Source organism: Pyxicephalus adspersus, chromosome 7 (assembly GCF_032062135.1).
Source record: "Pyxicephalus adspersus chromosome 7, UCB_Pads_2.0, whole genome shotgun sequence".
Classification (NCBI taxonomy): Eukaryota; Metazoa; Chordata; class Amphibia; order Anura; family Pyxicephalidae; genus Pyxicephalus; species Pyxicephalus adspersus.
Window position 1 is genome coordinate 9370560 of NC_092864.1, and position 25825 is coordinate 9396384.

General features: G+C 43.0%; 1 protein-coding gene across 6 annotated transcripts in view; it reads right to left on the bottom strand.

The window, feature by feature from the left end:
- The window catches only part of GLYR1 (glyoxylate reductase 1 homolog), a 26402-nt gene continuing 577 nt past the window's right edge, over positions 1-25825 (bottom strand). Inside the window, exons 2-17 of one of the 6 annotated variants that reach the window (XM_072417393.1) lie at positions 24865-24901; positions 23631-23710; positions 21759-21897; positions 19145-19315; positions 16753-16839; positions 15503-15556; positions 11506-11577; positions 10729-10779; positions 10565-10638; positions 8991-9102; positions 8219-8329; positions 7196-7297; positions 6726-6888; positions 5914-6093; positions 5656-5780; positions 1-5062 (exon numbers count right to left, since the gene is read on the bottom strand). In XM_072417393.1, coding sequence (XP_072273494.1) covers positions 4988-5062; positions 5656-5780; positions 5914-6093; positions 6726-6888; positions 7196-7297; positions 8219-8329; positions 8991-9102; positions 10565-10638; positions 10729-10779; positions 11506-11577; positions 15503-15556; positions 16753-16839; positions 19145-19315; positions 21759-21897; positions 23631-23710; positions 24865-24901 — 1633 coding nt within the window. In that variant the 3' untranslated portion in view covers positions 1-4987. The remainder of the gene's footprint in view (positions 5063-5655; positions 5781-5913; positions 6094-6725; positions 6889-7195; positions 7298-8218; positions 8330-8990; positions 9103-10564; positions 10639-10728; positions 10780-11505; positions 11578-15502; positions 15557-16752; positions 16840-19144; positions 19316-21758; positions 21898-23630; positions 23711-24864; positions 24902-25825) is intronic. The other 5 variants (XM_072417391.1, XM_072417390.1, XM_072417395.1 and 2 more) reach the window with 5 other exon arrangements.

A 25825-nucleotide genomic window follows, 5' to 3' on the forward strand; every position in this document is an offset into this window, starting at 1 on the left:
TAATTACCAAGGCTTTTTATTGTTTGCCAGTAGCATCGCTAATTGCACAAAACTCACTTATTACCCGCGCCCTCCCGCCCCCAATAGACCACACTATTTTCCAATGACAAAACTTTTTTTAATTATAAAACATAAAAGCCCCACCCCTTTCACAATGCTTCCAAACCCCCCCCAAAAAATAAAACGAAAGACAAAAAAATAAATCAAACTTTATGTTACCGGGACTCTGATCGACAGGAAAAGCGGGAGAAATGAAGAGGGCGTGTCTCCATCAGACACACAGATTAGGCAACAAGTAATAACCAATAAGGAGAGTGGGGGAGGACTTTCATAGTGTAGCATGTGACACATAGACCGCTATTCACAGATAAAGCAGGGAAAGGGGGGTAATGGTCAGGCCCAAAGCAAAATCTGGTCACCCAAAAGACTTTAATGAGCCGGTTATGAAAATTAGGGTAACGGTGCATTCTGGGCTAGCAATAAACCTGTGTGAGAAGTCACAGACTGAAGCTGCCACATTACTCTTCCGTAATAGTGGTTTCAATAAACTTTATTTAACAGATCGCACAATAATACAGCCAATTATTGACAATCCAATTAATAGGGCCAATGACCCAAGTGGTTGTCTCTCGTCATGCCATTGGACGGTACAATAAATTGGATGGTGGTTTCTTAAAGGGACCCTTCTAAAATAAAAAAAATAAAATCCACTAGTTTTATCATTTTTTTGCAATTGTTAAGATACTTTTGTCCCTTGCACCTTGTCCTGAGCATGCCGTAATCATGGCTGAGCGGTCATACCTATCCACACGGTAATAGGCCATACTACATGCTGTTGTACTGATAGAGGCCCAGTGAGGACACAAAGGCATCAGGAGACAGTAAAGGGCAATCAACGCTTAAAAACTTAAGAATCTAAAGTATTGGGTCCTCTTGCTCAATGAGCCAATCGGATGGCGGCATTGCTGCAGCAGCAACCAATCAATTCTTCCTTCTCTACCCCTAATCTACACCAGCAAAATAAGAGGTTGCTAGAGGTAACATACCCAAAGAAAACTTTTCCCCTTACTTTGTCTTTTTTTTTTTTTTTTTTATATATATCCTAATATATCAAACATGAATCATCATTACCATTATTATACGTTGCTGGGTGATCACTTTTAAGTGATAGGCGGACAGGTGAGGAAGAAGAGAGGGGTCTTCATTCTATATGGCAGCGATTGATCAAAATGAAACAAAATCTACAACAACAAAGTTCAAAGAAGGGCGATCGATAAAAGCCTAAAGCAATCCGAACTTTCAGTGGTGTATATAGGGGGTTACACCTCTCATGACCAGTAACCAATGGCAGAGCTGCATTTATCCCAGCACGAGCTTGGCCACAAAGGGAAAAGTAAGATTTTATATTTCAGGGGTCATTTACACTTCAGGTACTGAATGCATGTTAGTTCTTGTTGCATTTATTTTGGAAGGGCTGACACTGCAGTAAAAAAACAAAAAACCCCTTTTTCAGTTTGGCAAGTGGCATTGTAGTGTTTTACACAATGCAACCTGGAACTTGTAAGGTGTGAAGTGAAAGTTTCAATGGCCAGGTACCTTTTTAAAGCTCATTAAGTGTACAGATTTTTCTCAGTGTAAAAGCAGCAGTCTCTCTGACACTTCAACCCTGAATCGATGCTAGAGCTGTACACAGTCACCAAAGGTCCTACTATGCTGATTGGAGGGCTCAGGCTGTAACTCAGCAAGGGGCGTGTCCTGGACCAACACTCACTGCTCTCACGCAAAGGTCCTTTACTGTACAGACTTTGAAAATTAAGCGAAAGTTAAAATATACAAAAATAAAATCAGCTTTTTCCTGCACCTTCAGTGTAATAAATTGCATTATTGGTCTTTATCCCCAGCAACACAATCATCTTTCTTTTCACTACCACCTCTTCATTGAGGCCAACAAATACCTTATGTTTTACAGTTGTAAAGGAACATGTGATTCCCTCCATTTTGCCCAGCTGTGCTGCCTGGTGATTGGCTCAGAGCTTTCACATGGATGGAGAATCACCAGCCATGTGCAAGGGAGAACAACGCTCACACGGCCTTTTGTGCTTTGCAGCTGCTGAAGTGGTCAGAAGGAGAGCAAGGAATGGGCAGGAAAGGGGAGTATGAGCTGCTGGGGATGGATGTGAAGAATCTGAATCACCATACCACCCTTCGATTTCTTGAAAAAGGGAAAAATTACTGCAATGGTTACTTTAAGGGCCAGAAGACAAAAAATCAAATAAGCCATTGGGGGTAAAAATATATTATAGGTTGGTATTCTATGAATCTTTTATATTTTTGCATCCCATCCAATGTAAGTGAATATTTCCATTCATAACCGGCCAAAAATACGTTCTGTGCTTCCATACGATGGGCAGCAACGCCGACACGGAAAACCCGGATACAGAATCTCCATGTTTCCGATATCGATCCCAAAAAAACCTGACCGCCCCGAAGATCGAATCCTCTAACCCGGTCGTCCTTAGCTTATCGCAAAACAAAAAATGCACAAAACACAACAGAATCCACATTTTTCCATTGAAAAAACTAAAAGCCCCCAAAAAGTAAAAGCACACAATAAAAATCTAATAAAAAATTAAATAAATAAAACCTAGCTTTTAAAATGTTTCATTGGGCAAAGAGGAAAATAATTTTTTTCTCCATGGAAATCTTTAGCTGCCATTAACACTGAAACGACATTAGGCTGTGGGGAGGTCAGGTTAGTTCAGATTGAGAAGAAAAAATGCACCAAGTGCGACATGTCAGGACAAGGTCACCAGTGCTAAATCCAGAATATTGTTAAAGCTGGGTTGGAAGAACCTGTAGGTGGGTGGAAGCCGTTGATTTGTGACCCAATCACCCCAAAACAGCTGGGTGGTTGCTGAAATAATGCCCAAGTGGTGCGCCCAGCTTACTGGGGCCGGGGAGAACACTGGGCTCGATATAATTCCTGGAGGGATAGGTCTATAGAGAAAATGTTATTTATGCTGCTGCTTCTGCATGGCCATGCTGGACATTGAATTAGTAGAAAGATGCCCGGCCCCTCCATTGTATAACCCAAGACCATCATCACATATGCAGGAATGCAGTTTAACTGGTTGACCACCAACAATATGGCAGCCTCCTAAGGGTCACATGGGTGTGGACTACAAGCCCATTTATCCAGCTGTACAACCAACCCATGTGAAGCCAATTCTGATTCTTACCCTTCCAGCATCTAATACTGGCTGCCTTAGGGGTTTGTAAACAGCTGGAACTGCCCACCACAAATTCTGGGGAAGTCAAAGATGATGACAAAACAAACACATAAGCAATAAATACATGATGAGTAAATTTAGAGATAAAGGCTGCTACAGTTCTATGCACCAATCTTCAATAGCGAGGATCCAGAATCGGTGGTGCACAGCCAACTTTTTTTGCAAACAAGAACTGCGTACAACTTTAGCTGCTCGTATCTGGATCTACAGAGAGAATCTTTCCTCGAAACAACCAAGTTTGTGAAAGGTTAACTATTGATTGATGGAGAAGCAGTGATCTCCCCAGCCCCTTATAGCCGGGCGACCCAACCGGCACTTTTCAATAACCACCCTGCTGTTTTTGAGAGGTTACTGAAGGGTTGGGTCACATACACATACAGCGCCTGCCACCTGCCTACAGCTTCTTCCTGCCACCACCACGAAGGATAATTTCTTGTTTTACAATGATGATGAATATGATGGTTTACATCCCCATGGCTTGCTCCTCCTATTCATGGTATACGTCCCTCAATGCCTGTTCTCTTTGTTTCCCAACCGGTGGCAGCTCCCTGATGTGATCATGCATCGTATGGAAGGATGCCAAGGGCTGACACACAACCCAGGACACCGGAGAGCAGAGGTGAGCACATCCTATTGCAGCCGGGCACACCACCTGGCAATTTACAGCAACCACCACCTAGCTGTTTTTGGGTGGTTGGGTCACAATACAGGGGCAGCCACCCACCTACAATTTCTTTCCACCCAAGCTTAAAAAATTTTTTTGTTTGAGCACTGGGCTATTGGAGCAACAAGGGATGTCAGTCTATAACCTATTTATCAACTTCAAGGCAGAAAAGGATCTGCTGCAAGGGCAAACATTTTTTTACCCCAACGGTTTAGCTTTAATACACATTTAGGGTACGGGAGGTGGCTACGGAAATATTTGTCTGATTACAAGTCATAGATAATAAAGATTCTCCACATTTTATCCAAATCCATGTTGGAAGCGAATTATACCATATCCAGTGTTCTCTTCCAGCCACTTTTAGCTGGTGCACCACCCGGCACTTTTCAGTAACCAATCGGCTGTTTTTGGGTAGTTACTGAAGAGTTGGGTCACAATACAGGGGCTGCCGCTGAGCTGAACACCGATACCTTATTACCGAATGGCTGATTTAAACTTTAAAAGGTGAAGACGGGAAGACCAGACAAAAGGCCCAACCATTAAACCCCTAACAGCAAGGGAGAGGCAAAGGGTAGTTAATTAAAAAATCTTGTGCACTGTACAACTAGGCAAAGAATCTTCTGAGAAAGTAGTCATCTGCAGGACAAGCCTCCTTGCTGGTGTCTACAAGTCAACGTCCGTATGTCGTTCAGCAGTAAAAAGCGGAGGAACGCTGCCGTGGCTGGAAAGCAACTGAGGTGTAGGCCAACAGAGAGTTCTGCAGGTTAGAAGGCCCTCATCGCTATCCAAAGCTCTCTTATGAACTGTCTCCTTTAGTGCAAGGCTGGAAAGGACCCAGCGCCCACCTCTCCTCTGGCAGAGCGGCCTGGAAAAGGAGCAGACGTGTTGACAATTCACAAGAACGGGACTGTGGTGCCGGTGAGGTGGAGAGAGAGCAAAGGACAATGTCTGGGGAAGGAGTCTGAGACAGAGATGGATTGATGGTGTGTTAAAAACAAGGTACTGAAATAATAATTAATCCGCGACATTGAGACTAGTGGATGCAGGCCCTGTAGACGGCGGACATGTCGTTGTCAGATTGGTCCAATGCTTTTGCTCGTTTATAGACCTGAAGGATGGAAGAAGAATAAAAATAACCAAAGCTACATTATAGGACAACTATCATTTTGTAGCATAATACTGTGAAAAGGATAAGTAAGACAGAACACTAGCTTCCCCATGTTTACTTTGAAAGAACTAGTCACCAAAAACATATGCTGTTACTAGAAAAAAGCAAGCTGAAGGATTTGACAACTAGCAGGCCAAACAATGTGACAGTTATCAGCCTTAACAAAGGCCAGCTTGCCTGGGTACCTTACAGCTTGATGCCGGGCTGCTATGGCTATTCCGGCAGGGAAAGAATATAGGGACTAGCAGTGCAAACGCTTATCCCCGAGAGGTTAAGACTGCACTACTAAACCAACAAACACACACATGTGAAGGATGAGATTGTTACAAAAGGCCAAACCACCCAAAAGCCCCCTATACAATGAGACCCTCTCCCTGGCAATATAGGTGCTTCCACTAGAAATATCATGGGGCTTACATTATAATTTAAAAAGAGGTCTCTATAGCAAGGTGAAAGTAATTACAGACGGGCGATTTTCTGAAGCAGACCAGTAATAAAAAGTAATTGTATTTAGAAAGGATGCAGAAAGTTACCTCATTGGCTGCAGCGGCCATAGGAGTTGGGTGGTTCACAGAGTCTCCCAGGGCAATAGCTAGCCTCAGGTCTTTCTGGATGTATTTCAGATAAAAGTCTGGTTTGAAGTTCCCCTGTAGGATATCTAGGCGAGCGGAGGAGAAAAATGAGAAATTAGAACCATACAGATTTTCTTACTATACCAAGCAATACTACAAAAGAGTGAAAAAACAACATTCTGACATTAGGAAGAAAAATAATCTACATAAGGATCTTACTTTGGCACTTTTGGTCCAGGAAAATACTGGCGAGCTGCCCCTGATTCATGATGTCCAGCAGGGTCTGTTGAGACTGACCGGTCACCTGAGCCAAGGTCATTCCTTCCGCTATCGTGGCCATAAAGCTGCCTTGGATCATATTGAGGATCAGCATCATTCTGGCTGCATTACCCACTTCCCCTACAAGAGACAAAAAATGATTAATAAAGCTGTAAAGGTCAATGCAGAGAGATCACAATCTAATGAAATGTTCATTAACGGGAAACAAATGCTCTGCTTGGTTCTGCAAGAGAAACCAACGTGAAAGCAAAGCTTTGGATGTAAAAGGCTTACAACCTCTTAGGCTATGTACACACTTTAGATAACTGTCGTTCACAATGAAAGATTAACGACAAAGATTTTTTTTGAACGATCGTATGGCGCACAATTCTGTGCATGCTGTAAGGATATGAACATTCAAAGATAATCAACCAATAATGTAGACACTAGATGTGATTGTTTGAAGAAGAGGAAGGACTGGAAACGGCACTGGAAAGGGATGCAGAAGAAGGAGGGACAGTGAACAGTTTTGATGGACAGAAAGGGAAGGGGCTTCACCTTTTTTAAAAATATATATATTTTTAGTTTATATAAAAGGATTGTCTATCCTTTTATGTAATATATAAATTTGAGTATAGGTCCGCTTTAATTGTTCTCCTAAGCACCTCCCCACTTTATCTTTTATTGCCATCCGTGTATTTCCATCAAACTTCATCAAAAACTAAATTGCCAAAATGTGAGTCTACCTTTAAAGAATAAACTGCAATATTTACCAAGGAAGAAAGAGGTTTTGCCCATGGCCTGGAAGCAGCTGCTGCAGTCTTCATATACACCTTGATCTCCTGCTGCTATAATCATCAACATCCCATCATTGGATAACTGCTGGTTCCCCGAAACTGGAGCTTCCAAGAAACGGCCACCTCGAGACACAATAACCTGAATGTGGAAGGACAACAGAAGCAGTTTATGGTGCGTCCCATTAATATTGCAACTCAGATTTGACTGATCAGAAAAGCCATTGGCCTAAAATGCCAACAGAACACATGACAGTCAGAAAAACAAGAAAGGAGCCAAATCTTCCTGGAGGGAAGGGTACAGATTTGGGAAACAGGGTCGAGAAACTTCTTCACCTCATTTGAAAGAATTCTCTTAATTTCCAGCTCCACCCCACCACCCCAATGATCAAACAGACACCAAATAAAAATAAAATCCATTGTGGGCTCAGCTCTGCTACAAATAATACCTGTGCAAGTTCAATGACCGTTTCTGGATCCACAGTAGACATATCAACGTAACACTTTCCTGGACGGATGCCCTGCAGCACCCCGCTGGGTCCTAACACCAACTGCAGAAAAATAGGAAACATTAGCTTCATGTTACATTATAGTTATGCCAACTCTAACATGGCTTCTATTACTATGAGGCCTTTATAATGACTGGGAGAGAAATGTCCTAGTAATTCACAGTAGATTATCTTTTACTTGGTGTTGGCAGACATGCAAAAATATTTAAAACAGAGGTGTACTACAAGGTCACCTTCTTTGGTACATCCTTTCCCCCTCATTAACTCACTGAGCAGATGTTTAAATGTGAATATTTCTGTTCTCATTATATATCATCACTTGGTCTCTCGGCTTTATTTTGCAGGGCAGGCAGATCAGAGGTGAATGGAGGGGCTGCTCAGGTTCTATAGCATCTAGAATATCACAGCACCCTGCCTTGGTACTCCTAACAAGAGCCATCGATGCCGAGACAAGCAGCAGGCTGGCTCCAGGGAGTTATTCAATTGTTTAAAATGCATTGATGGCTGGAGGTCAGTATGGACGAGTTGAGATTTATTATTAGTATTATTATTACACAGTATTTATATAGCACCAACAAACTACGCAGCGCTGTCCATAGACATACTACTAGCTGTCTCCCAAGGAAGCCCACAATCTAATATCCCCACCATAGTCACATTACCACAGTCTAAGGTCAATTTTGGGGTAAGCCAATTAACTTAACTGCATGTTTTTGGATTGTGAGAGGAAACCAGTATGTAAACGATGCTATATTTAAAGCTGAAACCCAGTGAATTATAGGGGTAGGTGAGATAATGCTAGATGTCTTCCAAGCAGGACACAATCTCCACTCCACTCAACCTTCTGTAACTTTTAATGTTCATTAGCAATTTTATTCTATGAGAGGAGTCTGTAAAACTGCAACACTGAAGGGGCTGTTGGAGGGCTGATTGGAGTTCTGTAAAACATAGTGTTCAACTTACATCTTTGGCTGCTTTAGGATCTGCCACACATGCAAACGTAATATCACAGGTTGAGACCACTTCTGCTGGAGTTCTGCCCAAATGTGCCCCTTCTTGAATGAACAAGTCACACTGTAAACAAGTGAAAAAAAAAAAAGAAAATCAATCATCAGACTCTTAAGTTTTGGTTTGTTAAAGCTAACCTGTGCTTGATGATGCAGCATGACTTCCCTGGCTAAGAGCTTTGAACCCACAGGACTTCCAGGTATGATGGGGGCATAGGACTGTGATGGCGCTTGATAACTGGCCTATGTCAAATGTGGGTAGGGAATCCTCAGCCTTGTGTAAGCTGAAGCTGTGTATAGAGCAACTTGGATCTTACATGGGTTCTCCTTATTTGCATTATGCTTCATTCTGAATGTGCTGAACCTTCTATGATCCCAAAGAAAGAGTAAGCAGGCCACACAAAGACCCTATACACAAGTTTGCCATTCCAGGTTTAGATGGTGACAACACCTAGCAGTCAGCCTTGTAATCTCAGAGCAGCCCGTCACTTGATGACATCTAAACTATTGGTGCCTGTGTTAGGTACAGCAATAAAAAAACATTACAACCAATCTAGGCTAGCACTAATGGAAGGTATCATAGGGTATTATTAAAAAAATGTTTTCAGTGTGGCCTCATTTACATATTTGTAAACAGAAAATTTTTCCTCTAAGCATTGTTTCCTTAAAACATTGAACAGTTTGACAAGTTCATTTTAGAAATAGTAAAATAAAAAGCAAGTCTTTACCGAGGTCATTACCTTCTCCGCGGTCCTATTCCATACCGTCACTGTATGCCCCATTTTCAGCAGGTTGGAGACAATTCCACTTCCCATTAACCCTAACCCCAGGAAGCCGATCCTGGACAAAGTGAAAAGAGAAAAAAAAAAAAAAAACAGACACACACACAATGGTATTTGTTAAGTTAAAGCAAATGTAAAGCCAAAAAAGTTTTATCCAAAATGTTAAGTAACAGAGTTTATTGCTGTCACTCCTTTTATTTAGCCTGGTGACTGCCGTCATTAAAACAGAAAGTAAGGGTATTCAATCAGTGAGTAATAGGGGAATGAAATTCTCCTATAGGAACATCTGTGGTGGGATTAAAAAATATTTTTTCTTTTGTTTCCTGTTGCATCTTTTGGAAGAAAAAAAGCTCCCCTCCCTCCCGGCCGCCACCGCCACCAGGCAGCTCCCCGCTCCCCTCCCTCCCGGCCGCCACCAGGCAAGCTCCCCGCTCCCCTGCCCGCTGCCACCAGGCAAGCTCCCCGCTCCCCTGCCCGCTGCCACCAGGCAAGCTCCCCGCTCCCCTCCAGGCAAGCTCCCCGCTCCCCTGCCCGCTGCCACCAGGCAAGCTCCCCGCTCCCCTGCCCGCTGCCACCAGGCAAGCTCCCCGCTCCCCTGCCCACTGCCACCAGGCAAGCTCCCCGCTCCCCTGCCACCAGGCAGCTCCCCGCTCCGCTTCCCCCCTGCCACCAGGCAGCTCCCCGTTCCGCTTCCCCCCGGCCGCCACCAGGCAGCTCCCCGCTCCCCTCCCTCCCGGCCGCCACCAGGCAAGCTCCCCGCTGCCACCAGGCAAGCTCCCCGCTCCCCTGCCCGCTGCCACCAGGCAAGCTCCCCGCTCCGCTTCCCCCCTGCCACCAGGCAGCTCCCCATTCCGCTTCCCCCCGGCCGCCACCAGGCAGCTCCCCGCTCCGCTTCCCCCCGGCCGCCACCAGGCAGCTCCCCGCTCCGCTTCCCCCCGGCCGCCACCCCCCCCTACACCCAGCTGCAATTCAGCAACTCCACTCCTTCCTCTCATCAGGGATTTAGAAACTCTGCTGTTTCTACTACCCCTGCCAGCGCTGGCATTTTAAATCACCCTTGCTCTCTCCAAGCAAAGTAAGCAAAATAAAATAAATAAATAAAATAATACATTTGCCCACCTGATCCCCCTTCAACTGCAGTGGTAAAAAATAAATGGAACTCCCCATCTGGAATGGTAATTAGGGAGCTATTATCTATAGGGCCTGACCCCAAAAATAGACCTGGGGAGTCCACCCAATGTAGATTTTAATCCTGGGGACACAGAGGGCCATGGTAATCAGATGCCCCTAATACCACATTCAAGATGAAAATTGTAATTTCCCATCTTCCCTAAATGTGGCAGATAAGGAGGGGGGGGGATAAGGTTATGTTAACTAACAATATAAATCCTTGATACAGGCCTATAGTCATCCTTAAGCCCATTCACAAAACTAAAGCCATTATACAGTCACTAAGCAATCCAAGTGCACATACTGGGTGGCCTGGTGAAGTGCCAGGGCTGGGTTGGCAGGAGACTTACTTTTTATCTGTGGGTGTGATGTTGCCATTGATGGCTGTGCTGTCTGCTGCTTGGATCGACGTGGAGCCGGTGTCCTGCAAACAGAAAATTTATCATTGATCTGAAGCATCGGATGAGACTGAACCAAATCATCAAACCTCGGCAGCCATAAAAAAACATCTTACCTCTTCTGATACTTTAAGCCGTTTGCTGATTGCCTGGTATGTGACGCTGGGCTGAGGACAAAGGGAAATCATATTAATTATCACAATGTGAACACAAATCTCCAACTAGAACTAAAGCAAGAATGAATTTGAACCCAAAAGTGTATGTAAACCCCTACAAGCACCTATTATAATTTGGTAAATGCACATAGAAAACCATTAATATATTCATTTGATAAGTTTAAAAAAATAAAATAAAATAATGCCTGCTGAATCAGAGCTGTCGTGTGCTGTGGATATCTCAAGGATTCTACGCTACAGAATATTTGTTGTGAAGGAATAGAAATATGGGATGGAGGGGGCTACGCCTATTTAATGTACAGCGCTGCATAATATGTTGGCGCTATATAAATGCTGTTTAATAATAATAATTACAATAAAAGCAGAGATATAACAGAATTACATTTCTGAGTCACATCAGGCTCCAGCTAGGAGCAACTGCACAGTGCATGTTAAATATATTCCATTTACACAACACCTGACCAATTATAAGAGAGTGCGTCTGAGCCAGCCAATCAGGAGGGAGAGGACCCTATAGGAAACTTCCAGATCTGCCTAGTTGGCATCTCTTGGATCTCATATCTTTTTATTGGGGTGCAGATATTGCACATTTACAAGTTGTGTATTGATCCATAAAGGAAATGCAAGCAATGTTACATTTATACCCTTTATAATGACTCTGGGTATTTCCTGACTTCTCAGGGTATAAAGTTAAATGCTTAGCAGGCATCTCTGTACCTTTTTCAACACCATCTCTGTGCCCAGGGTTCTGTGCCCATGAAGCAGCCAGCTGTCCCCCGCAGAGTCCTCCTGCAAAGAAACGACACAGCTTAGAAAGTGAATGATTCACAATGTTTACATTTGTGATCATCTTTTTTTATTCTGGCCCTGGAAGAATAAAAACTCTGGTTCTATTGATGCTTGTGTTATTACAAGGGATTAGAGTTTAATAATGTTTACACAGGGCGTGTGTATTTGTGCTTGAACCTTGGCGTGCTTTATATCTGACAGATTTTTGCAGCAGTTCCCAGTTCAACTTCCTGTAATACAGACTGGCCAGTGCTGCTCCCGCTACATGTGCAGGGTAGGGTCTTGTATCCGCCCCCTTCTGTAGTTTTCCACAGGTGGACTGTAGTGGGAGGGGTTACCTGTGCTCTCTGCACAGGTTGAATACACCTAGTAATGAGGTCACGTTAAAGGCATTTGGTGCACACAGATTGGATTTAGAACCTTTGTTTCCATTGAGGAACATCTATAAATAAAAGGTTTTATGTTTGGAATCATGATTTCACATCCTGTACAGGAATCTTTCTAAACTCTGCTTTAGTAGAATGGGGAATGTTTAAAGCCTTTTATGTTTCTGATCATTTTCATAGTCATAGCAGGGGAATTTTTATTATCACTTCCTGTCCTGGAGACCAAAAGGTAACAAAGGTAACAAAGCAGCAATAAAAACCACCAGTTCTTACTCTTCCTAAAAACATAATGGAAAAGAGAAAAAGAAGAAAGGAAGAACTCCGGGACAAAGAAAGCGTTTAAATATGACACCACTATGAGCCAATCAGACTCAAGGAGTACGAGTATAACTTCATGAGTGACCTTTTGTTCATGTATTGTCCAATCACAAGCTGGGAATGGGGAGGTGATCCAAGATTTAGAAGCCAATTTTTCTATGGGTAACCATCATTACTGTAATAACAATGAGAGGCCCAACTACAGAATCATATATATAATTATTGCCTGGAGTTCTGCTTTAAAGGAACAGAAACAGACTGAAATATTGTCTGGTTAATACCCAGGTATTTCATATAATACAACAATGGACTGCTAGGATCCGGCGTCTCCAGGCAAAGTCCACCACATTGCAATGCCAAATTATAACTGAGATCTCCTGGCATCTGTATACATTATGAGTGAAGTGAAACGCGTGTGTAAATATAACCTTTTAATAAAAAATAGAAGTCTTCTTTTAAAATCCCAGTAACTTAATAAGCAATTGTAGCTTCTCCCACCACCTCCTGCGCATGCCTATTGGTTAGTAACGCCGTCCGTGGCAATGCTGGGCCAATAGGAGCGTTCCAATGCCATAGAAGCATCAGGGCTCTAAATACTGGGTGATGCCATGTGCAGACATCATAGGGGGTAGGTAGCTTCATAGATTTCAAATCTGATACCTATGAGTTGCGTTTGTGTTGCTGCTGCCGTATGTACACACGAAGTTCACTTCTCCTCTCATTTAAACCGTTCTGATTAAGGGCCATCCCACCCTGGGTTACAATTTCCATGACAGGTGGAGTTAGTTGGTTGAGTTACTTTTTCAATGGCTATGGGTCCTAGGTCTGCTCCTGCCCACTATGGAGCTTTAGGTGTATCTGCACCTTTAGGTCCCCAGATGTATAAAAACCCAATAAGGGCTGGAGCAGGAATTCAAACCCAAGAACTTGGGCACAGAGACCGATTGCATACCTGACACCAAAAATCGCCAGCTGCTTCAACTCCCCAGCTATTGGGTGGAATGACCCCATAAACCATGACCTATGCAATAATGACCAATGTGGTCACTCAACAAGTGGGATCCAATTACCTTTATCTACAAACCATGCCACGTGCAAATTATGCAGGCAGAAGGCCGATTCCGATTGGACAAGGGGAAGATCAGAGCTCACAAGCTCCATTGTATTATTGCCCAGACAATGTGCCCCAAGGCTGATGATGCCTTAAAGGACGTTGCCCACAGCTATCGGTCAGCCTTTTCTTAAGCTGCCCTTGGAAGGAAAACATTGGCAACACAGGCGTTTCTTCCTTCAAACTCACGTGGGCACCTGAGTGAAAATCCTGGTTGAGAAGTTCTGTAAACACTTACAATTGTAACAATCCATGGAAAAAGAATTAAAGTCATATGCAGGAAAAGAACAATAATAAGGTCAGGAAAGGCTGACAGGAGAGAAGAGAATGGCGGAAGGTGATTTGTTGGCCGGTGACAATGCTGCTTCTCCATACAATAAGTAAGCAATGTCGCCCTATATCAGCATTTCTTGACCTTTCTACCATGGGGGATGCCTTAAAACAACTTTCAGGTCTTCAGGGAACCCATCAATAATTATTATGTTCACGGCTTATAGTATATTACTGTGGTGGTCAGTGGGAAGAATTCCTCTTACATTGCTGGCCATTGGGAATAATTTCACCCTTACAGATAGCCAAAAAGATCACTGGTGACCTGAGGGGTACAAACTGCCTCAAGGACCCCCCAGCAACCTCTGGAGGAACCCTGGCCGAGAAACTCTGCACTATAAGAAAATTAAACTTGGAAAAGCCAATGAATGAAGCAATCACACTGAAGGACTGATAAACTGTAATAGATTACATTCCAGTCCTCGTGTTTACATTGCATTAATCATAGAAGGTACTTAGACATTCCATTGTGTGCTGCAAACTAAAAACTAACCTACTATGGATAGAGTTGTAAAGAAGCCAAAATACTAGCAGGTGCATTTTTACAAGTGGTCATTCTAGGTTCTAATAACCCGATCTAAAGCAGTGTTTATCAAACTTTTTAACATGGTGGACTCTTGAAATAGCTTTCAGGTCTTCAGGGAGCCGCTTATATATTTACTATACCCACAGCTCACAGTACATTAGTGTGGTGGTCAATGGGAAGAAAGTCATTTACATTGCTGGCCATTGGAAGGAATGTCACCCCTACAGATAGCCATTGGTGTCACTTAAACTGACCTGAGAGGTACATATTGGTCAAGGAACCCCTTGCAACCTCCAGGTTCAGAAAAGCTAATTGGAATCTGGGATTATCCATTAGGTAGAGATAATTACCATGGCTCGCTGTGTCCCCACCTCCCTGAGTGCTTTGATGGTGGATGCAGCAACTAATATTCTCTATGAGACCTGAAGCCAATGCTAGACCCCATATGCAGTAATGTGCTTCCTGATTGTAAGCTCTTCGGGGCAGGGCCCTCTCTCCTCATCTTGTGTCACTGTCTGTCGTTTGCAACCCCTATTTAATGTACAGCACTGTGTAATATGTTGGTGCTATATACATTCTGTTTATTAATAATAATAATTGGTTGCAAAGGAGGACTGAAGCCAGAAAGGCGGTCAGTATGGCTACATTATGGCACATCTCAGAAATAGAGTGCCAGTTATATTTTAGGTACAGGGATGGGGGGCTGTTATCCAATATCAATATTCTCAATGTTGGGTGGGAGGAAGCTAAAGGTGGGTGTCCCGAATTTTCAATAACTACCAAGTGGTTACTGAAAAGTCCCGGATGGTGCGCCTGGCTAAAAGGTGCTGAGGGGAGAACACCGCTATTTTATACCAATACAAAGCAACATGAAACACATTAGGGGTATAAAAAAAAAAAAAAAAAAACACGCCCGGCTGCTTAAACTTTAGAAAATATTTATAAAAAACATTAATAATGGGAAGGACCAAGGGCCCCAAACCTGCTCAAACAAAACTTTTACTTCCAACAGTAACCACAAAACTGGAAACAGAACACAACAAACCATTCAGCCCGTTGAGGATTATGAGAAGTTAAGGTTAGCATCCTATAAGAATAAAACAATTACTCAACTATAAATACAAACCCCATAACAGAACAAAACAAAGGTATAAAAGTCTCTTATAAGAGTCCAATGTGGGAGGAGAGCAGTCCAGTGTGAGAAGCACACAAGGCCACACGGCCTCAAGTCTGCTCGTGCAAAGCTTGGCCTACCTTCTCGGTCTGGCTGAGCAGGTAATGGTGGAAGTGAGGATCGTCCTGAGAGCGCTGCAATCGAACAGAGAGAGAAACTGAGCTGCTTCCCTCAAAAACAGGACAAGGAATACCAAGCTTCAAAGAGAACCTGTCCTTAAAAATGCAAAACTATTCAGAGTTAAGTTAGAACTGGAGGTCCTAGGGTGTCTGAATGTACTGCACCATCAATGTACTTCGTGCATCAATGATGTATGTGAATATTGACTTTCACTCACCGCTTAATTTCATATTGCAATATGGAGACCTCTCAATAGGTTGCCCCAGCTTTGCTATGAAACGCAGGAGTGTTAAAGGTTAATCGCTCAAGTTATAAAAGCTGATATCTGTATATAAAAAAGTTATTTTGGTATAGTCCAGTATTTCTAATTCAATATTTCTGCCAAGAATAACAAATCCTGCTATGTAAAGTACAGCTTAGACACAAATCACAATCTGTGATCACATGGGGGGTGACTGCAGCTTTACGTGTCACAAGCAGCCCCATCGCTAGGGAATATTGGAAGCTGCCATCACTGTATTCATTCTTAAGGATGCCAATTAGCCTGGATATAAAGATTGGCTCCAGTAGTGTGATTCACACACAGGAAGCAAGCATGCAGGTTACTGTTGCTTGGTTGGCAGAGCTGTGTACTCATTCTGGGCCAACAAATCATAAAGTATTAAAGTGCAACTAATGTTTAAGAATCCATGATCAGGCCGGTCATTATTGCAAAAAGGGACAGGCGATGTCCCTTCTGTAATAATCTCCCCAACCTGCCTGATCGCTCGGGGTTTCTGGCAATAAAAGATGTTTTGCGCATGCACAGCTTCGGTTGTCAGGATACCCAGCTTCCTCTGCACATGCTGTGTATGAATAGATAACCGCGCGCCTGCGCAGGAGTTAAGTCAGCCCAGCCCAGCCAATCAAGATGGCCAGAGATTGCAAGGAGAAAGCCTTGAATGCCAAGGTCTGGTTGATTTGGGGTTAAACTCCAGAGGTCTGGAACAACTCCTTACAACTTTTTTCACTCCTCCAGTGAAACGTCTTAAAATATCCAACAAACTGCCTGCAACAATGGCGCAGATAGTTTCCATGACGACTGTTATTTTTGAGGGCATGCTCGGTTACTTATTTTGTGCTTTCCAGGAGAAGAGAATTTTGTCTCATTTGTAAAGCCGCCATCAAATGCAGAGGAGCTTGGCATGAAAGGCGTGTAGTTTATCCTTACCTCGCTAGACGGTGGGGGCCAGCTGAAGCGAGACACCGTTTTCATGGCCAGCTTCTTCAGGGAGCTTGGCTGGGGAGATGTGGTGTCCTATATAGGCAGGAAGATGAATGTTAGATACAAATAATGTGAATGAAAGCATCAAAGATCCCTTAACTAAAGTAAACCTGCGGTCAGGGGATCAACCTGTCTGTACTATGGGCAAATATTGAATAAAGGTGAAAGCGTGAGGTTTTAGTTAACGTGACCCCCATCAGCACAGAGTGACAGGTACCCGGTTCTGACAGGATGGAGGATACAGGTAGTCGGTTCTAATAGGATGGAGGATGCAGGTACCCGGTTCTGACAGGATGGAGGATACAATACAGGTAGTCGGTTCTAATAGGATGGAGGATGCAGGTACCCGGTTCTGACAGGATGGAGGATACAGGTAGTCGGTTCTAATAGGATGGAGGATACAGGTAGCCGGTTCTGATAGGATGGAGGATACAGGTAGCCGGTTCTGATAGGATGGAGGATACAGGTACCCGATTCTGATAGGATGGAGGATACAGGTACCCGATTCTGATAGGATGGATGATACAGGTACCCGGTTCTAATAGGATGGAGGATACAGGTACCTGATTCTGATAGGATGGAGGATACAGGTACCTGCTTTCCCCAGCATGTTTCTTGTGCTGCCTTGTATGTCATGTGGTGAAACACAAGGCAGGAGGAAACTGTGTGCCGTAGAGGTACAGCTATATCATACCCTGGCACAAAAGGGTGGTAGCGTTTTACTACAAAGGCCGCCTGAATAATAATAACGTTCCCTATTCTTTCAGCATTGGATACCTATGCCCTGTGCTGCATGGGATCAATCCTCCTTTTTTCCTCAGCTTGTGCACTTCAGATTCTGTGCTTTATGAGGCATATGAGGTTGCAGACAGCCCACCTACATTCAAGAAGAGAAGTGAACAGGACCAGACCATGTGACCGTGGGCAAAGGTACTTATATCATCCCCAAAAAACAAACATTATATCCCATATAAAAGAACCGGTGAAGTTAAGCTGTTTTGTATCAAAGATTGTCAGCTGGACCATTAGCTTTGCAGTTGTTAACAGACATATCCAAATTTCCAAAATATATATTTTTAAATCATGAACCTATTTTATTAAATATCATTAAAATCAAACATAAAAATAAAATCAATGTGTAACATGGAAACCTCCTATTAGGGTTTTCCCTGGGCGTACGCCCAATCTTTTCTACGCATTTCGCAGAATAGGGAGATCTGATGTATGGGGACATGCAAAACCTCTTCCAATAGATGAATTGAGGATAAATAGAATAGTAGCAAAATGATTACTTTTCAAGTTGATAGATAATTGTTGATATGTATCTCAGATATTTTGTCATATATTATCCAAAACTTTGATGTCTTTTCTTATAATTGCGGTAGCTATTATAACCATTAGGAAGGTAATTCAAGAATATCAGACAATACACTCCTCCAAAAATGGATGCACCGAGATACAGCGGGGTACTTAATAATCAACTTTTGCTAAAAATCTGCTTCCTTCCTTGCTAGCAGAACCGCTCACCTTCCTTTATTACATAGTGGATAACTCCTTTGCATGCTGCTCCATTACATCCTGTGGAGATGGTTCACCATCCATGCTAATGGTTATAATACCTACTGCAATTATAAGAAAAGACATCAAAGTTCTGGATAATATGTGGGAAAATATCTGAGATCCATATCAACAATTATCTATCATCTTAAAAAAAAAAATCCTTTTGCTCCATTTACACTCAATTCATCTATTGGAAGAGGTTTTGCATGTCTGCATGCCCCACATACATAAGATTTCCCTATTTTTCCTGAGGAAGCAGATTTATTCCACAAAATGCGTAGGAAAGATTGGGCGTACCCAATAGGAGGTTGTATGTTATACATTAATTTTATTTTTATGTTTGATTTTAGTGATATTTATTAAAATAGGTTCATGATTTAAAAATGTCTTGTCTGGCTAAATTTGGCAAAGGCTGGCCTAAGAAGTCCCATTGTTTGGTGGCATTCCACAAAATATCTTCTTATGTAGCTTTGCGGTTGTTGCCAAGAATGGGTATAGGGACCTCAGGCAATGTGAGAGTAGTAATTATGTTAAAAATGTTAAAAAAAAAAATGGCTAAAAGGGTGGTTACTGAAAAGTTGGGTCACAATACAGTGGCCACCACCCGCTTACAGCTTATCACCTTCTTCTGGGGGACAATACTGCCAGGTATGACTGGGAAAGCACATACTGATGTGGCATGGACAGGTTACCCCTCCACATTCCTCAGCTCTAATGTTTATGACGGATGGGTTATACAGAACTGACATGCATATACACAGCAGTATGACCTCTGCACCTTGTCATCCTTGGGCGGCCTTCCTCTTTTGCGTGGGCTTTGGTCTCGGGGCTTTTTGGGGGATGAGTGAGATGTGGACTCGGAAGACTTCCTTTTCCTTTCACCAGTAGTCTTCTTTGTTTTGCCCTCTGCTTTCTTGCCACCGGTTTTGTTTTTGTCATCGCTTGAGCTCTGAAATATTTAAAGTTCAGCAGGGAACAGTATAGATAACATGGAACCCAAGAAAAAAAGAATCGATAAAAAAGAAAAGGGAACCTGTCATTGGAATAAAATCTCTGGAGTCACTACATACAAAGGAAGGGTTGTAAATCTCCTCCAGAACTCCCTGAAAACTCATCAGCTCAGGATGTGAGGCTTATGGAAAGCTGTGTATACCAGAGCAATGGGTGCAGCAAGCTTTTACAAAGCCTGCAAGCTCCAAGCAGCTATTACAGTACCCTACACACAGATCCTAATGGAAGTGCTGACTGTGACATAAACGAACCACAGCCTTATCTTCAATCTTGCAGATTTGGACAGATTGCTCCGCTTCACTTATAAGTCTTTATCGGATACCACTGCACACTGTGCGCCTCTTAAAATATGCTTTAGAAGCCGCAGCAAGATAGAACAGTGTCCCCAGCCTCGTTTAGCTGGGCGAACCACCCGGAACTTTTCAGTAACCACCCAACTGTTTTTGGGTGGTTACTGAAGAGTTGGGTCACAATGCAAGGGCTGCCACCCACCTACAATTGCTTGCATCCAGCTTAAAAAAAATTCTGGGTTGAACACTGTAGAGCCGTCCTATTTCATGCAAGGGAATGGAGATAGGAGAGTAGTGCAGTGTTTAGTTCCACTTTGAGAAGAGACGTATAAGGGGCACATGATAATCCTGTATAAATATATAAATGGTCCATATAGGGAACTCTTCTCCCAACCATTCACTTTAAGTTAAGGCTCAAGATAAGGAAGGGATTCTTCACTGTAAGGTCTGTGAAAATGTGGAATCGGCTCCCTCAGGAAGTAGTTTTAGCAACTACTATAGAATGCTTTAAGAAAAAGCTGGATGATTTCTAGAAGCACAGAATATAACTGGGGATTAAGGATTTAAAGTAAAGATAACAGAGACTGCTGATCCAGGAAACATCCAATTGCCTCATGGAATCAGAAAGGAATTTTTTTTTACCCTTGTACCAGGGTTTTTTTTTTTGCCTTCCTCCAGACCAACTATGTGCATGGGGTTTTATATCTGGGATATGTTTTTTTCCATAGTGGATGAACTTGATGTAAAATCTAAAAAAGGGCAGGCTTGTCCAATAGTCTGCAAGTTTTCTGTAAAAGGTAGCTGTAAGCATCTATGGATTGCTAGAGAGCTGCGACATGACAGAGGGAGCACAGGAGTATTGGATGGAAAGATGAATGGGATAAGTAACTTTTAGACCTAGTACATATGAGAAGACATGAGGCCAATTTTGCATTTAACTGATGTATCTGATCGATTTTATAGTTGGTGATCCAGTGTTCTCCCCCACAAGGCACACGTATATGATAATCTGCACTTCCTATCATGGCATGAGGATGGAGTGCATCAGAGGATAGATGGAGGCTCCAGATCAGATTTAGGGGATCATTCTTCTTGTACTTTGTACACGACTTGGTAAACATTGATGCAAAGTAAACAACACATCCGATCTGTCCATGCCCGAATAAAATCCCAAACCTTGTCACCAATATCCTAGTGTTCTCCCCAGACCCTTTCAGCTGGGCGCACCTCCCAGTACTTTTCAGTAGCCATCCGGATGTTTTTGGATGGTTACTGAAAAGTTGGGTCACAATCCAGAGATACTACCCGCCTGCAGCTTCTTCCCACCCGGCCTATACAAAATTCTGGGGAAAATACTGTAATCAGTTGGCTTGACATAACTTCGGAAGCAATTATTTTATTGCATCAGAAAAGGAAAGGCTCATGTGTACTAAGCCTAAGCCATGAGGTGCTTGAAAGCAAAAATATCCAGGAGACAAAAATGCTGAGTCAGCCCAAACTTTGCTGAAACTCATTGTGAGTGCATTCAAGCAGCACATCCGAGTCCCAGTGCCAGAACATTTTCCATAACAGCAGTGTTCTCCCCAGTCCCTTTTAGCTGCGTGTACCACCTGGCATTTTTTTTAGTAACCACCCAGCTGTTTTAGGGTGGTTACTGAAGAGTTGGGTCACAATAAAAGTGCTGCCACCAACCTACACTTTCTTCCCACCCAGCTCAAATTACTGGGTTGAATATGGCACAGTAGCTCAGTGGTTAGCACTCTGGCCTTTGCAGGGCTAGGTCCTAGGTTTAAATCTTGGCCAGGGCTCTATCTGCATGGAGTTTGCACAATCTCCCCGTGTTTGTGTGGGTTTCCTCCGGGTACTCCAGGTTCCTCCCACTTTCCAAAAACATGCAGTTAGGTTTACTGGCTTCCCTCCAACAAAATTGACATTTAGACTATGGTAGGGACATTAGATTGTGAGCTCCTTTGAGGAACAGCTAGTGACATGTCTAAGGACTTAATACAGCGCTAAGTATTATGTTGGTGCTATATAAATTATAAGTAGTATATTAATAATAATATAATGTTATATAATGCAGCTCTGTACCTGTTCCTTAGATTTGCCCTTCTTCAGGAATTCTTCCACAGCATCCACAGCCTGTTGAAAACGTTTGCCCTTGTTAGCTTTTATCATCTCCTCCTTGTGGGGATGGTAAGGCTTCAGCTGCTCCATTTTGATCCAAGCACTGAAAGAAAACACAAGCGTTTAAATGAGCAACAAGAAGACTCAAAATGTACACATGACTTAGGCTGGATACACACGTGCAATAATTGTCGTTGGAAAGGATCTTTCATGAACCAGTGACAAAATGTGCACGATGCATGAACGAGCTCTGTACATACAGCACCATTCTGCTCTATGAAGAAAGGGAAGAACAAAGGACCGGCACCCCGCTGTGCTCTCTCCCCATCACTTTTATTACGATCATTCCTCATCCATGGATCCGCCGGGACGGACGACGAGCGCAGTACACATGTCAGATTCTCATCTGATATCAGCCCTGACGCGATTATCGGACAAGAATCATCTGACATGTGTAAGTAGCCTTAGGACATGATGTTAAATAAACGCAATTATCAATGTGCAATAAAAAGCTCAGGATATAAAATATGCACATGGACTGTGGTCCTCATATTGTTTTACTTCCTGGTTGCAGAAATCTAATTTAATATTTGTTCTATCTGGAGTGTCAGACCTTCTTCATCCACGTCAACCACCCTACCTCCGGTCCAGATATCTGCAAATCTCCTAAGGAAGTCTAACATTGTGAAAGCACAGAGAACGTCTGCGTGAAACCAGAGGAGCTGAACACAAACAGGTCAATTATGAAGAATTAATGATCATACTGAGCAGCCCATAGAAGTCATGTTTCAGGTAAAAAAGCTGACTGGCCCATTATCCCGTTTCTGGTTCTTCACACAATTATTATACAGGTTCAGCTGGCCTGATCTCACTGTGCTAAGTGACAGAGTTGCTTTAATATGACTGGGAGTCATTGGCTGAGTGATCCAAAGGACATTGTTATTATTACACAGTATTTATATAGGGCTGACATATTACGCAGTGCTGTACAAAGTCCATTGTCATGTCACTAGCTGTCCCACAAAGGAGCTCACAATCTAATGTCCCTAACATAGTCATATGTCATTATTACAGTCTAAGGTCAAATTTGGGGGAAAGCCAATTAACCTAACTGCATGTTTTTGGAATGTGGGAGGAAATGGGAGTACCCCGAGGAAACCTATGCAAACATGGGGAGAACCTGCAAACTCCATGCAGATAATGTCCTGGCCGAGATTCAAACCTGGGACGCTGCAAAGGCCAGAGTGCTAACCTATTTGTCATCTGGTAACCATTTATAAAGCACATCATTGCGTATGCGTGAGATCTGCTATTTTTTTCTTACATTAAAGGGACTCCTTCCGCTTGTGTTCAAGATCAGGGAGTAGCCAAGAGCCTGCCAGGATGCGTGACATAAGTATCCCGGGAGGCTCTGCACACCCATTCTGCTGCAGGGATCAAGACAGGAAGGGGAGGAGCTCCACTTAAAAAAATAAATTTTTTCTTTAAATGAAAGAATTGCCTACCATTTTATGTAAAGTCAAAATTTGGAGTTTAGGTCCGCTTTAACATACCTACCATTAGCCATCCTTGTTTAAATATAACCCCCCCCCCACCTTTGTCCAACACAGCCACCCCTGTGGGTGCGCTTCAGGCCAGGACACAGAGCACATGACATGCACATCTTGTATCCACCTCAGTGCTCGGGATGATGGGGCTTGTAGTCCTAATAAGTGGCAGTCATGTGACATAATGTTTGCAGTCCTGGAAAAGAACACCGTGTGATGTGTATGCTTTGCTACCAAATATATCACAAGCAAACAAATAAACTGAAATACTTTCAGCCATTGCACTTACTGATCTTCAGTTCCAAAAAACTTGACAAACAAGCATTTTTTGCCACGTGGCTTCTTTAAATCTTTAGGTGGATTGACAATCTGAAAAAAAAAAGAGAATTTGTTAATGGAGATTCTCAGAGGAGAGAGAAAACTTGATATATAGAGCTCATTAGCCGACCCTCCATCCCAGGGATTGTAATCAATGTGGCTTCCAATGGATTACAGATATTGGGGGGTCACCATTTGTATACATCGTAATTAGTAGAACCGAGACCTTCCAATAAATTGGAGTGTGAAGCCATTGTAAGAAGGGGCAGATAGAAAAGAGAACCTGTCTATAAAGCTGTTACCTGTGCCAGATAAGGCTCTGGACCCTCCAGGGTTTCCTAAAATCACCTCCCCCAGAAAGCTATAAATATTATTATATAGTATTTCTATAGCGCCGACACATTACGCAGCAATGTACAAAGTCCTCAGCGTTGTTATATGTCATTATCACAGTGTAAGGACAATTTTGTGGGCCCCAACACAGCCACCTCCGCAAGTGCATTTCTGGCCAGCAGCGCTAGGTTGGAATCTCGGCCAGGACACTATCTGCATGGAGTTTGCAGGTTCTCCCCGTGTTTGTGTAGGATTCCTCCCACATTCCAAAAACATGCAGTTAGGTTAATTGGCTTCCCCCAAAAATTGACCTTAGACTGTATTAAAGACATATGACTATGGTAGGGACATTAGATTGTGAGCTCCTTTGAGGGACAGCTAGTGACATGACTATGGACTTTGTACAGCAGCTAGTGACATGACTATGGACTTTGTACAGCGCTGAGTAATATGTTGGCGCTATATAAATACTGTGTAATAATATCTTCAGCCAACTTTTTTTATAAAGTTTTAAAAAGTTAAAAAGGAGCAGGAATTTATTGTTACTGGCTGTGTGTCCCCAATATGACCCCCCATTTGTCCTGATACCCAGCACTGAGATGTAAACGGATGAGAAATACAAAGTATTTTTATTTATTATATTTGTATTTATTATATAGTATTTTTTATTTTACAAAATATAATTGCCACCAGAGGGGTAGTAAGAGGAATTCTTTTCTTGGGGGTCACATGATCTGAGGACAAGGAGAGGATTTCTCATCACTTTCAATAAATGTCATCCTATTTCCTGTTCCGTTTTCTCCAAAAGGGAAAAGGGAGGGAAAATAGTTTTACCCCCCACCCAAAATATAAAATATCCCAGATTGACTCACCTTTCCAGGCCATGGAGGGTAGCGACCGAGCTTCCCCCTAGAAGGAAACAAATAAGAATAATGGAATGTTAGAAGAAAGCAAAATGTTTATAGTTCAGGAATCTCTGGAGAGGGAGAATTATGAGGGAAGCGATGAATGATGATGTTCTGTAACATGCCAACACCCTCAGAGTCCTCATTACAAAATGAATGAAAATGGGGTGAATGTTATTCACTCTGCTCACCAATACGGGATCCTATCCGACCCACCTGACACAACCCGGATTCCCAACACTGAATCTATACAATCAGATCCAGATTACCAGCAACAGTCAAATCTCTCCACACACAATAATCTCTGGTTCTCCAAGACCAGATCCCTACACCCAATTGTCTGCAAAGCTCCGACACCAGATCCCTACATAAACAACTCTCCTATTTACCGACACAAGATCCCTACACCCAATAGTTCCCTATTCTCGAACACCAGATCCCTACACTCAATTGTCTGCAAAGCTATAACACCAGATCTCTACATACACAACCCTTCCCCTGATCCCTAACACCAGATGCCTACACCCAATCGGCCTCTGATCCCCATACACACACACATTTGTCCTTTGCGCTCCAATACCACATTCCTATGCACACAATCCCCTCCCAATCCCTACACAGTATTCACCCTGGAACAGGTGTGGTGGGTGGGTGGCAGCGCCGGTATTGTGACGCAACTGTTCATTAACCACCCAAAAACATCCGGGTGGTCATTAAATAGTGGTACGCCCGGCTAAAAAGGTCCAGGGGTCTGAAGGACAGGAGGGGATTTTGTGCTTCCCCTATTCCCTACACCAGATCCCTCCATACACAACCTCTCCATCGATCCCTAAACCAGATCCCTCCATACACAGCCTCTCTGCCGATCCCTACACCAGATCCCTCCATACACAGCCTCTCTGCCGATCCCTACACCAGATCCCTCCAT